The following is a 15,597-nucleotide window of genomic DNA, read 5'->3' on the forward strand; positions in this document are numbered from 1 at the left end:
TAGTTTAAATAATAAAAAATAATAAATTGTTGAATTGTGTTTAAATCATGAACTCATTTAGTTTTGATAATTTAATTTAAATAATAAAAAATAGAGAAATTGTTAGATTAAAGTATTAATTAATTTAGTATAATTTAATCTACTTAATTTTGTACTTAATAAAACTAAGTTCAATTAGTGTTAGTCATATTATATATATATATATATATATATATATATATATATATATAAATTAACATATTGAGTGGTGTAGTGGTAATATTTATGTTTGTTACGCGGATGATTCATGTTCGAATCTCACTAGTTGCAAATAAGTGATACTTAGAGTTTTATTATTTCAGACAGATGCAGATGAGCTACTAAGCAACATACGTCTAAAATCCCGTTTGCCCAAGAAGAAGATTCGAGCAAAGCAGATCCCGTTTGCCAGACGACCGTACCAGGTGCCACGTATTCAAGAAGAAGATTCGAGCAAAGCAGAACGACGAATATGCTGATTTTCGTTCTCTTGACTCTGATATAAATAGAGCAAGCAAAGCACAACGGTGAATATGCTGATTTTCGTTCTCTTGACTCTGAATTCTTACTCTCTCAACTCGATCAAGTTTATCAAGTCAATCAGATTTTCTTTCACTTACTTTGCACAAGTATATGCTATTGAGAGAACCCAATATCATTTATAATTTGTTGTAATTACCTTGAGTGGGTAAGTTGAATAGAGGATGTTCTGTTAAATAGTGTGTGTGCTAGGAGTTCAGAACAGACGGTCAATTAAGTCCTGAGTTTCTGTAGGTGCTATACAAATCAAAACCTTATAGTGAATATTTTTCTGGACACAAAAGAAGGGGTGACGTAAGTGTTTTATTTTCGAACATACATAAAATTCCGTGTATCATTTCTTTTTGTTCATTGCATTTGTTATTTTAATGCTTTAAATCTAGCAAACAGTTTCGCACTTAAATTCGTTTAAGAGATTCCGAAGATTTGTGAAAAATAAAAACAGATTTTAATACTAAAAAATTTATTATTATATAATTAATTAAATGAATTCTCTTTTATTTATGTATGTAAAATTATAAATATAAAATTTAATAATATATTTAAATATTTTATGTTGTATGTATGATTAGTATCCAAAATTACAATCAACCTTTCACGTTCATTTTGGTTGTCGCCCATCCCTTCCATTATACCAAGATCCACGTCATCACTTAATACTGCATTTTTATTGGCTATTAACTTCGGTGCCCCTTTATTTTTATTTTTTATTTTTTTTTCAGTTACCTCGATTTCAGCGCTTGTTAAAGATAATATTATTACGTGCGGGCAGGTGCAGGAGATCAGTATGGGCGGATCATTTTCCATCGCAAGTTGATCTATGGGACCCACCTCCAGTTTTAAATATAAAAGCGAGAAAGATCAAAACAGCGGGAAAAGGAACGAACACACTCGTCTTCTCCAGTTAATCCACCGCCTTAATAACCGTCGCCGTTGCCGACGATCGCCATCGTGAAATCGTTTCCACGGATCACAATTCTCCGTTCGCCGGAGATTGTTCGTTTTTGTACGGCGGTGATTCTCTTTCCGAAGTGCATTTCTAGCGATTTGAAGTAAGAAAATGGAACAGAAGCATATTGTGATGTCAGCTGTCGGCGTAGGGATTGGTGTTGGAGTTGGAGTTGGCCTAGGGTTAGCTTCAGGACAAACGTTAAGCAAGTGGACTGGTTCATCATCTTCATCAAACTTAATCACGCCGGAAAAGATGCAGAAGGAAATGCTTAACCTAATTATCGACGGCAAAGATAGTAACATCACATTTGATTCATTTCCATATTACATCAGGTTAAACTCATTACCTTAGCTTAGATATATTTTCCCTATTTTGAACAACATTAATGTAATACTACTATCATTTCAGTGATCAGACAAGGATTTTGCTTACAAATGCAGCTTATGTTCACTTTAAGAAATCCGATTATTCCAAATACACAAGGAATCTTGCACCTGCTAGTAGAAAAATTTTGCTCTCAGGACCTGCTGGTTTGTTTCATATAATTTTGTTTCAAATCATTCTTTTACATATTCTGATATTGCCTTGTTTTTTTCGTCAAGAATTTTACCATCAAATGCTTGCAAAGGCATTATCTCATTGTTTTGAAGCTAAGTTGCTCTTATTAGATGTAAATGATTTCATCTTAAAGGTAATTGAATAGAACTTTATCATCATATGCTTGCAAATGGATTGCTAATACTTGGTTTCTGCAGATCCAAAGCAAATATGGAGCAGCTGCAATTTACACTAATAAATCTGTAAGCTTATATCCAAAAACTGTTTGTTTTTGTTTTTATTTTACTGTCTGTAATTGTTTTGAAGGATCTCAAGAGGTCTATGTCTGATTTGTTTGGATCACTTTCTATGCTTTCATCAAAGCAAGAAGGCCAAAAAGGTAACCTAATTCGATAATACTTTTAACAAAGTTTATTCGGTAAAATCGAGTTTAATTTTTGCTACTCCTTTACAGGCACACTCCGAAGGCAAAGTAGCAGCATAGAGATTGGATCCAGGTTTATTTCTGGTAATATATAAATTGACTATATAGTAGAAAACAACAAAATTGTCTTCTTGAAACAGGGGAACCGAAGCTTCTAATCTCACAAAGCTTCGTAGAAACGCTTCCATTTCATCAGACACGAACGATTTAGCCTCCAATTATAATACTACTACAACAACTACAGGTTCAGAAAAGTTTGTTTTTCTCATTTTCTTGTGTCTCAAAATTGATTTTTGTTAATTACAGCACCTCTTAAAAGAACAAACAGCTTGTCTTTCGATGAGAAGCTTCTCATACAAACACTTTACAAGGTATTATTCGAATTATTAGTGAATTTTGTTAATAAAAATGAAGTAATTTATGTTTCTTGGACAGATTCTGGTTTCAGTATCGAAAAAGGATCCAATTGTCCTCTACATTAGAGATGTTGATAAGCTATTAAGTAGATCGGACAGGATGTGCAACTTTGTTAAAAAAATGTTGGAGAAACTCTCAGGGCCTATCCTGATCCTTGGTTCACATATTCTTGAAGATTGTAGTCAAAGAGAAATGGATGAGAGGGTTACTTCTGTTTTCCCTTATAATATCGAGATTAAGGCCCCTGTCGATGAAACTCGTCTTGTCAGCTGGAATACACAGCTTCAGGAGGATATGAAGATGATCCAATTTCAGGATAACATGAACCATATTATTGAGGTCATGTCTGCTAATGATCTTGATTGCGACGATTTTGCTAAAATTTGCACAGCAGATACCGTTGGTATTAGTAACTATATCGAAGAAATTGTTATGTCTGCAATTTCTTATCATTTGATGAATAATAAGGATCCTCAATACAGAAATGGGAAACTTGTTATTTCTTCAGACAGGTTTTAATTAATTGGTGTGAGATTTCTGATTTTTACTATCTTTCTTCACTTTTTTAACTTAGCTGCTTTTTTTCAATGAACAGTTTGGCCCATGGGTTAAGCATATTTCAAGAGGGAAAATCCTCTGGAAGGGACACACTCAAGATGGAAGCACAGGTTCAATTAATCTCTAGATTTTGTTTTGTAAATAACTTGTTTTCACAAGATCAGCAAGAATCTTATCTTGGTTCTTGATTTCTCTTAGAATGCCCAGAAGGATGTTGCTGGAGCAATAAAGTCAGAACCCAAGAACACAACTGTTGATAAGAAATCTGTAACAAAAGCAACTGTCTCTGTAGCAAAGGATGGCAATAATTCAGTTTTGGCAGCTAAAATTCCTGTAAGTTTGATTATGATATATTTTATTTAATTTCTTTGTTGGGCAACAAATATCTTGTGGGGATTTGGCTTACAAAGAACCAATAAGTTTCTCAATACAAATCCGTATAGGTTAGATCTTTTCAACCTCTATCTGATACGAGAGGAAGGTTAGGGTATAAGGAATGTTGAGTTGGCCTTAGCGGTTAAGGATAGAGTTATAAATAGATAATGAGTTGTTTAGTTTCATATGATAAATTTAATTGAGATTCTATTTCCCTCCTTTTAGTTCTCCACTTAACTGTAATACTTCACTTGATGCATTTTAATATAACAGTTAGGATTTTCTTTTCTCATCTAATTCTATAATATCAATCTATTTCTAGTCTCAAATCTAGATCTATATGTTGCACCAGGCTTATCTAGATCTGTGCTAGAATAAGTTATAAGATACACACCCCACCAGGCTAGATCAAGTGACAAAAATCTTATCTAACAAAATAAATGTTTGAGGTTCGATTCTTATTAAAAACGTTATGATTTATAGGCTAGATACCCCGAAAATAAACCTGGGTCACAAAAAAATTAAGATACACAACCTCATTTGGATTCAAATCTACACCCTGGTGAGGAAACAGGATGAAATTGTGTTTCTATATGATCCCATTGTTTTTCTATTTCCCTTTCTTAGAACTTGTTTGATGTGGGATCTTTATGAATAATCCTATTTTTCTAGAAAGAAAAAAGAAACAAATTTTTGGGATTATTTGGGTTAAATTACTTGAATATAATTAGTATTTAATATTTTAAAATGTTATACAAATTATTTGATGATATATCAAACAAGGCCAATATATTACCTTCTTTCTTGCATGTATTAGGAAAAACCACCTCAGGACAACGAATTCGAGAAGCACATTAGACCCGACGTCGTGCCTGCAAACGAGATAAACGTTTCATTTGAAGATATAGGCGCAATGGAAGAGATTAAAGAATCTCTTCAAGAGCTAGTTATGTTACCTCTTCGAAGGCCAGACCTCTTTGTGGGAGGTCTTCTAAAGCCATGCAGAGGAATATTATTATTCGGCCCACCTGGCACGGGCAAAACTATGTTGGCAAAAGCCATTGCGAAAGAAGCGGGTGCAAGCTTCATTAACGTGTCCATGTCAACCATCACGTCAAAATGGTTTGGCGAAGACGAGAAGAACATAAGAGCATTATTCACTCTTGCTGCCAAGGTCTCTCCAACAATAATATTCGTGGATGAAGTTGATAGCATGCTCGGGCAAAGGACTAGAGTAGGGGAACACGAATCTATGAGGAAGATAAAGAACGAGTTCATGACACATTGGGATGGTCTCTTAACAAAAGCTAGCGAGAGGATTCTCGTTCTTGCAGCAACAAATAGACCGTTTGATCTTGATGAAGCCATTATCAGACGCTTCGAAAGGAGGTATGATCAAAAGTATTTTTGTTATGAAAAGTCATTATCCACCAAAATTTTTATCAGTCAAAAGATAATAGAAATGGGATACCATTTCTTGTTGAGTCATGTTATATTTGTTACTTTCAGGATTATGGTTGGGCTACCATCGGTAGAGAACAGGGTGAAGATTTTGAAAGCGCTTTTGTCGAAAGAAAGTGGGGTCGAATTATTAGACTTTAAGGAGCTGGGGACTATGACAGAAGGATATAGTGGAAGTGATTTGAAGGTTGTATGATTTTTATTTCTAAATTTTCGAATGGATTATAACTGATACTTGCAAAAAAACAGAATCTATGCACAACCGCTGCTTACAGACCAGTTCGAGAACTAATCAAGAGAGAACAGCTTAAAGATATGGTATGAACTATGATCTATGAAATAAGAACCTCCTATTAATCAAATACATGTTCATGACTTGGATAAACCAAACCAACACATGTTTCTGGACTTTTAAGGAGAAAAAACAAGAGGACAAAGAAGAGAAACATGTCAGCATCAGACCATTGAACATGGCCGATTTCAGAGAAGCAAAGACTCAGGTCAGTGTTGTATATAACATCTTATAGTTCCACATTTGATAAAATCGAGAGAATTCGAATTGGGTTGGACTTTAAAAAACGAGTGGATAAACGTAGGTTTTGCCCCTTTTATATGAATTAGAGAAGCAAATAGTAAAATAAATTGAAAAAAAATTAAGAAATTAGAGAGTTATGTCACATTTCTACCGTAAAAAAAATCATCAAGCCAAAACGATCGATTATGCAACTTGGCCCTTGAGTCTAACATAGATCCGCTCATGAATGAAAATCAAGCTTACATATGGAATTGAGATTATTTTCATGTGTTTGTTTAGGTTGGGGCTAGCTTTGCTACTGAAGGAGCCATAATGGGTGAGTTGAAGCAATGGGACAGTTTATATGGAGAAGGAGGTTCAAGGAAAAAGGAACAGTTGACCTACTTCATGTGAATATGTATGTATAACTACTACTATATACCATGTTGTTTTTTTTTTTTTGTTAGAATAAAGATACAAAAACTCTTTAGGTTAAGGATCTTCCTACCAATAAGGTCGTGTTTTGGTTGTTTTTACTAGACATGGACAGGAAATATAGAGTGTAACGTCTTAAAAAGATTTGATTTTCAAAATATGAAGTTTTGAGCTCGACTATCGTTATCTCGTAGTTTACCTTACTCTCGAATTTCATAAACGGAGATGAACTAAAATGGTAGGTACGATCAGAGCTAGACCAGCTTTGGACTTATTGAGAGTTATCGCCCCTAGAAAGATAAAATTGTGTTGAATAACGCGTTTTAAGAAATTCTGTTTCGATTCGGTATTTTGTTACATTCGAAAAATTGTCTATTTAAGGATCTTCTTACCAATAAGATCGTGTTTGGTTTGTTCTTTAGTAGACATCAACCAAAAATGTGTTGAATAACGCATTTTAAGAAATTCTATTTCGATTCGGTGATTTGTTACATCCGGAAAATGGTCTTAAAATCTTCTTACCAACAAGGTCGTGTTTGGTTTGTTCTTTAATAGACATTAATAAAAAGTAAACTTGTATTAAAGTTGGGAGTTCATTGATCTAAGAAGAGGCCTAGATCGACCATTGTTTGGATTTGGTTTTGGAAAGTATTAAGTATTCTGTGTTTGAAGATATTTTTGTAGTTTCCTTTTAACCGTTTGTCGTTACCTTTTTTACCTTTTTAACGCATAAAGCAATTATATTTATAAGAAAATTCTTTAATACTTATTATATATATATATATATATATATATAAATCAAAACTATAAAAAAAGAAAATTAATTATTTATTTATTTAATAAAATGATTTATTATTATTTTATTAAAAAATTTATAAAAAGAAAAGAAAATCAAAATTTAACCAAAAGAATAATGTGATCTACTTTTTCTGTTGTTTTCATTTTAGTACCTATATTAGTGTTGTCATTTGTAAATAATTGAAGTATTTTAGAAAATAAAATTAGAAAAAATATCGTTTACAGTTTGGATTGGACCACCAATATGAGTACTTCGTTGCTTAGGGTTTGAATTTGTACAAGTGCATCCTCCTTGCCTAAATGGGTAGATCTGCAATATTATTATTTTTATTACATTTTTACTTGAATATTTTGAAGGCTCGATATTTTTGGTTGTTTCAATGATATTGAGAATTTGAATTTATTTTCCAACTATGTTTTAAAAAGCAAGTCAAAATCTAGAGTTTTCCTTGTAAAATTTATAGTAAAATTTAAAATTTACTTAAAATCGTAAGAGTTTAATTTGAAAAAATATTAGTTATATACTATTATTATTTATATATTTAATTAAATATTTTATACTTAGTCAATTTTAAAATTTTATATATTTAAATATAAAATTATTTAAAAATAATAATAAGTAAATAACACAAGTTAAAGTTATGCTTAAAAAATTAATTATATTAATTATTTTATTTGAATAAATAATAATTTTATATTTAAATTTGTAAATATAAATTTATTTTTTTAATATAAAATCGTAAAAAACAAAATTATTTATAAACACGTAAAATTTTAAAATTTTATTATCATAAATTTGAAATTGTAAGAACTATTTAAAAGTTTACTTAAAATTAGATTCTTTAATCTTTGTGAAATTGTAAAATCATAAGATTTTAAGAGTCCGCTTAGAGTTTAACTGCTTTGATTTGAAATGTTAAAACTTTTATTCATATCAAGTTTTTCGTTTGTAACCTTAATTTAAGGTATATTTTCGTTTTATAAATTAATTTGTCACATTTTTAAATAAATGATATTTAGAGATGTTTTGGACTATTTTTTAAAAAATTTTAACCATGTACAAAATTTGTCAATTGATGGACTCGAACCCAAGACCTTAGAGAAGTTAGGGATATTCACCATTTATTATCGTTAGGCTAGGCTAAAGATGAACATCGAGCATAAACGTTCGTATTTGACTCGGGCAAGTCGTGTTAGACTCTTATCTTATATGTGTCGTATCGTGTATTGACCCACTCAAAATATTATGATTTACGGACTCTTTCGCGTCGTGTTATTTGTGTCTACGATTTTATTCGTTTCGTGCTAATTCGTGTTTAAATTCATGTTTCGTTTTATTTCGACTATATTTTGTCATCGTGTCAACACAATAATGTCTTGACACACTCATGTTATTTATTTATTTATTTATTTATTTATATATATATATATTAAATTATATTGTTAATAATAATTATAAAATATGATTATTAATTTATTTTAGTTTAAAATTTTTAAATTAATTTAATAAGTTAAATATATTAGATTTATTTTAAAAGTGATTTAATATGTGAAATATGTAAATATAAATTTTAAATGTGTTTTAAAACATACAAATAATTATCCAAATAAAATTAGTTAAATTTATTATTATAAATTTATTAATTTATTTATTATATATATATATATATATATATATATATATATATATATTAAGTTACTTTAATATATTTAATATAATGAATGTGAAATTTTATAATTTTTTAAATATTATGTATATGATATTTATTATTATATATAATTAAAAGTATTAGAGTTTTTTTATGATAAAATATTCTTAAAAAATATGTTTTATTAACTTTTAAAAATTTTAGAGTGATTTACTATATTTTTTTTTAATGATTCAGTGATATACAATTAATAGTGGATATTTTTTTAGGAAAAATTATTAGAATTGATATATTATTAATTTTTTATTTAATATAATTAAAAGTAATTTGAGATATTTTAGGTTAAAATATATATTTATAACTTATCTTCTTGATTAATATTAATTTTATAAATTAGTTTTATATTTAATTAATAAAATTAATTTAATTTTTTTATTTTAGAATTTTTTTATTAGGTAAAGTTTTTTATTAACCTCTAAAATTTTAGAGTAATTTAAGATATTTTAAAATGATCGAATGATAAACAATTAAATATGTGATCAATTATTATGAGAATATAAGAGACGTGGTAATTTGATAATGTTAATGTAAATATGAGTAGTTTGAGTAAGAATCCTAATATCTATTTTCTAAATGAGGATGTCATCATGAATGTACGTTTTGTTTTTGTTTTTTTTTTGCTAACTGATTTATTTATAAATTATCTTAAATCCAAAAAATATTCAATATTGGCAAATGACTTAAATAAAAAAGGATAGTAAATGTGTAAAAAATAATAGACTCTCTAAACCAAAAATATCTAAATTGAACTAATTGAATAAACATATTTAATAAACTCATATTATAATTATTTGTTTGTAAAATCAAGTCTTAGATAAAAGTAGTATAAAGTAGAGTTGGGCAATGGGTTTGATAAATACAAACCGACACGATCCAACATGATATTTATATAAAACGACACGATACGATATTATCTCACTCGGGTCTTGGGTTGACACGATACAAGCACGAGGCGACACGATCACGATACGATTATGAGTTTATACGACTATAACACGGTTACGAGTCGACACGGACACAACAAGAGTATAAACATGATACAAGTATAGACACGACACGAGCACAAGTATACACACGAAATGACATAAACATAATTAGCCACATGACATAAGCTACTCACATGACATCATAGTCTATTTAAGGATCTTCTTAGCAATAAGATCGTGTTTGGTTTGTTCTTTAGTAGACACCAACAAAAAAATCATGTTTGGTTTGTTCTTTAGTAGACATTAACAAAAAAAATATATATACTTGTATTAAAGACGGATAAGAGGTTGTTCGATTCTACCTATACAAGTAATGCTTGAATCCAATCAGTATTTGCTTTAAATTATTCTCTTTCATAACTAACTCATAAGCCAATTATAGAACTTAAAAAAATAATATATATATTAAATTATTTTATATATTTTTTTACTTAAAAATAACATAATGATTTTAAATTATTATTAATTAAATATATTTATATAATTTGTTACCATAAATTACGTAATAATTTTAAAACATTCGGAAAATGGTCAAGGATTTTCTTAGCAATAAGATTGTGTTTGGTTTGTTCTTTAGTAGACACCAAAAAAAATTGTCGCCCCTGGAAAATATAAAATTGTGTTGAATAACGCATTTTAAGAAATTCTGTTTCGATTCGGTGCTTTGTTACATTCGGAAAATGATCTATTTAAGAATCTTCTTACCTCATGTTTGGTTTGTTCTTTATTAGACATTAGAAAAAAAAAAGTAAACTTGTATTAAAGATAGAGAAATTGATAGGATTAGGTAATTTGAATTATTATTTGAATCGAAATTGAGTTGTATTATTACGAAGTTAGACTTAATTATTTTTTTATTATGGATATTTGGATTGAAAACATTTTCATATAATTGAACATCCTAAACAATGGAAGTCATGTGAAAGAATGACAAAAACAAACTAATATGAAATAAAAAATGTAATATAATATGTGAGAGTTAATCGTTCTTCTCGAGTATATACGAGCTAAATAATCTATTAGATAACGCATTTGTATTCTATTATTTTATTATTTTCATGTTTTACGAATTGTTTAATTTATTTTCTTATTTCATGATTTGTTGTTATGTTTAAACGTTTTTATTTTTATTTTTAATATAAGGATCATTTAAAATATATATATATATATATATATATATAACTACTCTAAATTTCTTGTTCAAGATTATGACCAAAAGTGTAACGTAGATCTTCACAATAACTTTGAACCTTTGATATTTGTAATCTTCAAAAAAGTAAAAGAAAAATTATTTGCTTGCTTCTATTTTTAGCTTTCATTTTCATTTCTCATGTATATGGACGGTGTTTGTTCTATGAAAAAATTCTAAAAATATCAACTATTTTAATTGGGTATTTTGATTGATAATATAGAAATAAGGTTATTTTGATTAATTCCATATCAAACAAGACTTAATACATTTACTTTCTTTACAAAAACGTGTAAATCTTGAGTAGGACACTTTAACTGAACTATTGTTGTATCTTACAAGGTTGATGAGAAGTGATGGGCAAGGTAAAAACTTTTACCATTTTTAGTTTTAATTTATTACAACTTTTTTTCTTTCTTTAATAAAAATATTGTAAAAAAAAGAAATATTTCCATCTTTAAAATCAATTCATTCATGTATTCATGATCTTTTCCTTGTTTTTGATGAGATGTCATCAACAAAATCATCATAAATTTCTTTTTCTTTTAAATTAATTTCTCAAAAGTAAGACATAAGAAGTAACATTTATATAAAGATGCACACTTGTTATGAACATGTAATATAGAAATAAAGATTACACAAGAAATCCAAAATAAATACTACTTCATAGGAGGGTAATAATCTACCTCAAACCCAACTTTCTAAATGGCAAGAAGAAGGTGTTTCACCTTCATCTCAACTATAATTTTTTCTTCCTTCTTCTTTCTTTTCACCACCCATGCCATCATTCTTTCCACGAAATCAAGGTGGATCGTCGGCCCTTCCGGGGATCGGTTCAAGCTGAGATGCTCGAATTGGGCCGGGCACTTACATGTCATGGTGCCCGAAGGCCTAGAGAAGCAACCATTGACTAACATTGTGGCTAGTGTGGTTTCTTTTGGGTTCAATTGTGTTAGGCTCACTTGGGCAACATATATGTACACACGAAACGACTATTCCAACTTGACAATCGCGCAATCGCTAGATAAGTTCGGGTTGAATGATGCTAAGGCGGGCTTTGCTAAGAACAACCCTGATCTCCTTCAGCTGACGGGCATCGGGGCTCAACAAGTCGTGGTTAGGGCACTTGGGGCGCAAAATGTGGTTGTAATATTGGATAATCATCTTAGCCTTCCCCAATGGTGTTGTAGTGGAAATGATGGAAATGGATTTTTTGGGGATACCCATTTTGATCCTAATGAATGGATACTTGGTTTAACTCTTGTGGCTAGGCAATACAAGAACAATCCAACGGTTAGTTGGTTGAGATGTCATTTTAATTTATTTCTAATTTTGGAAAGAAAAAAAATAATTATGTTTCATAATTTGTTTAGGTTGTTGGAATGAGCATGAGAAATGAGCTTCGTGGGTCGAGATCAAATGAGGACGATTGGTATAAATATATGGAGCAAGGTGCGAACTCAATTCACAATGAGAATCCGGATCTGTTAATTGTTGTCTCTGGCTTAAGATCGGATACCAATCTCGCTTTCTTAAAGAAAAGGCCATTCGGGGCGAATGTAGGCAACAAATTGGTGTTTGAGGCTCATTGGTACCCTTTTGGTGAGTCTTACAACAATTGGTTGAACAAAACAAACCAATTTTGTGGTACGCGAACCGGGTGGTTTAATGGTCAATCGGGTTTCTTGGTAGACGGGGGAAAACCATTTCCCTTGTTTTTAAGCGAGTTTGGAATCGATCAAAGAGGAGACGACGAGATGGGTGACCGATATTTGAATTGCTTACTAGCTGTCGCGGCCGAAAAGGACCTAGATTGGGCATGGTGGGCTCTCCAAGGGAGTTACATGTTAAGACAAGGGAAAATTGAAATGGAAGAGTTCTATGGAAATCTTGATTTTAATTGGTCACTCCCTAGAAATCCAACCATACAAAAAAAGCTACAATTTTTACAACATGTATCTCAAGGTACATGTTAAAAAACACTCATTTTGTCCATAGATTATGCATGTAAAATTGTACTTTTTCCTATTACTAATATATATTTTTTTGTTACATGGGCAGATCCGAATTCAAAAAAGCCAACATCCTACATAATGTACCACCCGCAAAGTGGCAATTGTGTGCATGCAAGTAGAAACTTAATTAGATTAGGTGATTGCAATAGCTCAAGCCGATGGAATCATGATGGGGATGGGAGTCCAATAAGATTGGCGAGTACTAACAATCTATGCTTATTGGTGACTAGGGAAGGAGGTACAGCCACACTCAAGGGTGACTGCACGAGCCCTCGGGCAATGTGGAGGTCAGTCTCGGGTTCTCGACTTCACTTAGCTGCGAATGGTGGGCAAGGGATGGGGGACTTGTGTTTGGATGGGACCTCTTTAGAGTCCTCATCAAGGGTCTTGACCAAAAAGTGTCTTTGTTTGGGGAAAGACTCTAAGGATCTTCCAACATGTCCTGATAACCCTCAAGTTCAATGGTTTAAGCTGGTACCTACCAATACTTAATAAGAGCTTGTTTTACTTGATTTTAATAACATGATTGAATATATTATATAATATATATAAAGATTATGAGAATAATTGCAACAATACTAATAAATGTATAATTGAAACAAGAATGATTTAAATAAAAAAAAAAATTGAACAATAAGTATTGAGTAAAACGTTCACTCAAACAATTTTCTATAAATGTTGAATGTTGGATTTCCAATTTGTTAATTTGGTATGAATTGTGGTTGAAATAACCTTTAATGTTATTGTTATAAAATTATATATAAATGAATTTGTTGAGTTTGTTGAGGCAACATTAGCTTTAGATTTTTTTAAGAAATTTATGTTTACTATTTATAATTGTAAAAATAAATAATAAAATTACATGCTAATAATAGGATATTTCAATCAGAAAGCGGATCCCCTTTGTTCCCCTCACAAGTAGGGCAAAACAGTCAAGTTTAAAAAAAAACAAAAATATTTATATATTTGACAATTTAGTTCTTCTCTGTGAGAAACAAAGGAAATCTCGTAACAGTGGATCCTTTATGCATTTTAAATCATACATATCTTAATTTTTTTTTAAATATTAGTTCATGGGGTTGATTTTTGTTAGGATTTGCTCTTATATAACTGTAACATTCTAAAAAATAGATTACAAATAACTCTCAGCAATCCTCTAAACAATGAAAATATAATTTCACTTTTAAGTAGTTTATTTTTTTTTTTTTTTGTGATTCTTATGAGACACAAGATTATTGGGTTGGTAGTATCTTTCATGAATATGAATGACTCGTTATGAACTCGCGATTTTTGGGTCATAAGAAGAAGATTATGTAAAAAGGCAAATCCAATGATTTCTTAGACCGAAAAAAATATATAAATTTAAGTGAACATATTAATCAAACTGTTACACGAATATCCTTATTAAAATAAAATAAATATACAAAATCTAATAAAAGATAAGAATACTCAATTTAAAACAAATTTATAAATTTAAAACTATATAATTGAAGAAATATTAGGTTAAGAAAACGCAAGAAATTAAATTAATAAGGTTTTAAATAAAAAAAAAAACTAACTATATAAATAAAAAAATATTAAAGTTTAATTTAATAAATTTTAGCCTAGTCTTGTGAAAATATAGGAAAAGAAAAATAAAACATGAAAATAAGAACAAAAATACAAAACCGTGTCAAAAACAGATTATGAATTGAATAAACACTCGAGAAGGCGACGATTATAGAATATTATTGCCTATAAATTATTTTGGAATAATAAATAATATATTTATTTATTTATAAATGCCGAACCAAATTAATATAATTGTTTTAACTTATTTTTGAATATTAATTTATATATTTTTATAAATTTTTGAAATAGTTTAAAATTAAGAATTTTATCCGATAATTTTATCCATATATTTATATAAATTATTATTTTACTCTTTATCTTATAAAAAATTTGTATTATTAATTATATTAAAATTAATAATAAAAAAATATATATAATTATTTATACTTTAACTTACATAAATAAATCTTATTTATATATTAATTAAAATTTATGTATTATTATAAATTATGAGACCATAGTAGAGTTTGATCACTAACCTCCCTTATACCGTTCAACTCCAAACTGAACAAAATCTTATTTGTTAAACATATATATATATTATTTTTAAAATGTTTATCCACAATTTACATAACTCCGTCCTGGATTATGTACTAATTAATTTAAATATATATATATATATATAATGATACTTAATTTTAAAATGTTCGGATTGTCGGGTCGAGAGTTGTGATTAATTTGAATATATATGTGAGAGTAAATGAATACTTAGGCCGGATTGTGGGTTGACCCGCCCATAAACTTAAAACGATTAAAAATAAAATTAAAAATGATATTATGTATGTTTCAAATTTGTAACTTAACAAAAATAAGTATTCGGATTGTCGGATCGAGAGTTGTGGTTAATTTGGATATATATATGAGAGTAAATTGATATTTGGGTCGGATTGTGGTTTGATCCGCCCATAAACTTAAAACGGTTAGTATTTTTTCACAATTTTTTATATCATTACTCGTGCAAATGTGCAGGTCACATGTTAGTTTATGTTACTTATAGTAAGCACATTAAACTTACATTTATTCAAATAACCAACACA

At 29.4% G+C, this 15,597-nt stretch overlaps 2 protein-coding genes across 2 annotated transcripts; both read left to right on the forward strand.

Annotated features, from left to right (window-relative positions):
* The first annotated feature begins 1,603 nt into the window (after positions 1 to 1,603).
* Positions 1,604 to 6,271, forward strand: LOC124941596 (putative cell division cycle ATPase). The gene is made up of 15 exons (XM_047481935.1): positions 1,604 to 1,842; positions 1,919 to 2,201; positions 2,266 to 2,331; positions 2,375 to 2,447; positions 2,523 to 2,565; positions 2,633 to 2,746; positions 2,791 to 2,863; positions 2,928 to 3,421; positions 3,505 to 3,577; positions 3,666 to 3,800; positions 4,660 to 5,231; positions 5,352 to 5,490; positions 5,553 to 5,621; positions 5,720 to 5,803; positions 6,118 to 6,271. The coding sequence occupies exons 1-15, from the start codon at positions 1,619 to 1,621 to the stop codon at positions 6,229 to 6,231; spliced, it is 2,556 nt and encodes an 851-aa protein (XP_047337891.1). The 5' UTR covers positions 1,604 to 1,618; the 3' UTR covers positions 6,232 to 6,271.
* Positions 6,272 to 11,810: 5,539 nt separating this feature from the next.
* Positions 11,811 to 13,441, forward strand: LOC124941597 (glycosyl hydrolase 5 family protein-like). Its single transcript, XM_047481936.1, has 3 exons — positions 11,811 to 12,227; positions 12,308 to 12,899; positions 12,996 to 13,441. Exons 1-3 carry the CDS (start codon positions 11,811 to 11,813, stop codon positions 13,439 to 13,441), a joined length of 1,455 nt encoding a protein of 484 aa, XP_047337892.1.
* The last annotated feature ends 2,156 nt before the right edge of the window (positions 13,442 to 15,597 follow it).

The sequence above is a fragment of the Impatiens glandulifera genome, chromosome 6, assembly GCF_907164915.1.
Source record: "Impatiens glandulifera chromosome 6, dImpGla2.1, whole genome shotgun sequence".
Classification (NCBI taxonomy): Eukaryota; Viridiplantae; Streptophyta; class Magnoliopsida; order Ericales; family Balsaminaceae; genus Impatiens; species Impatiens glandulifera.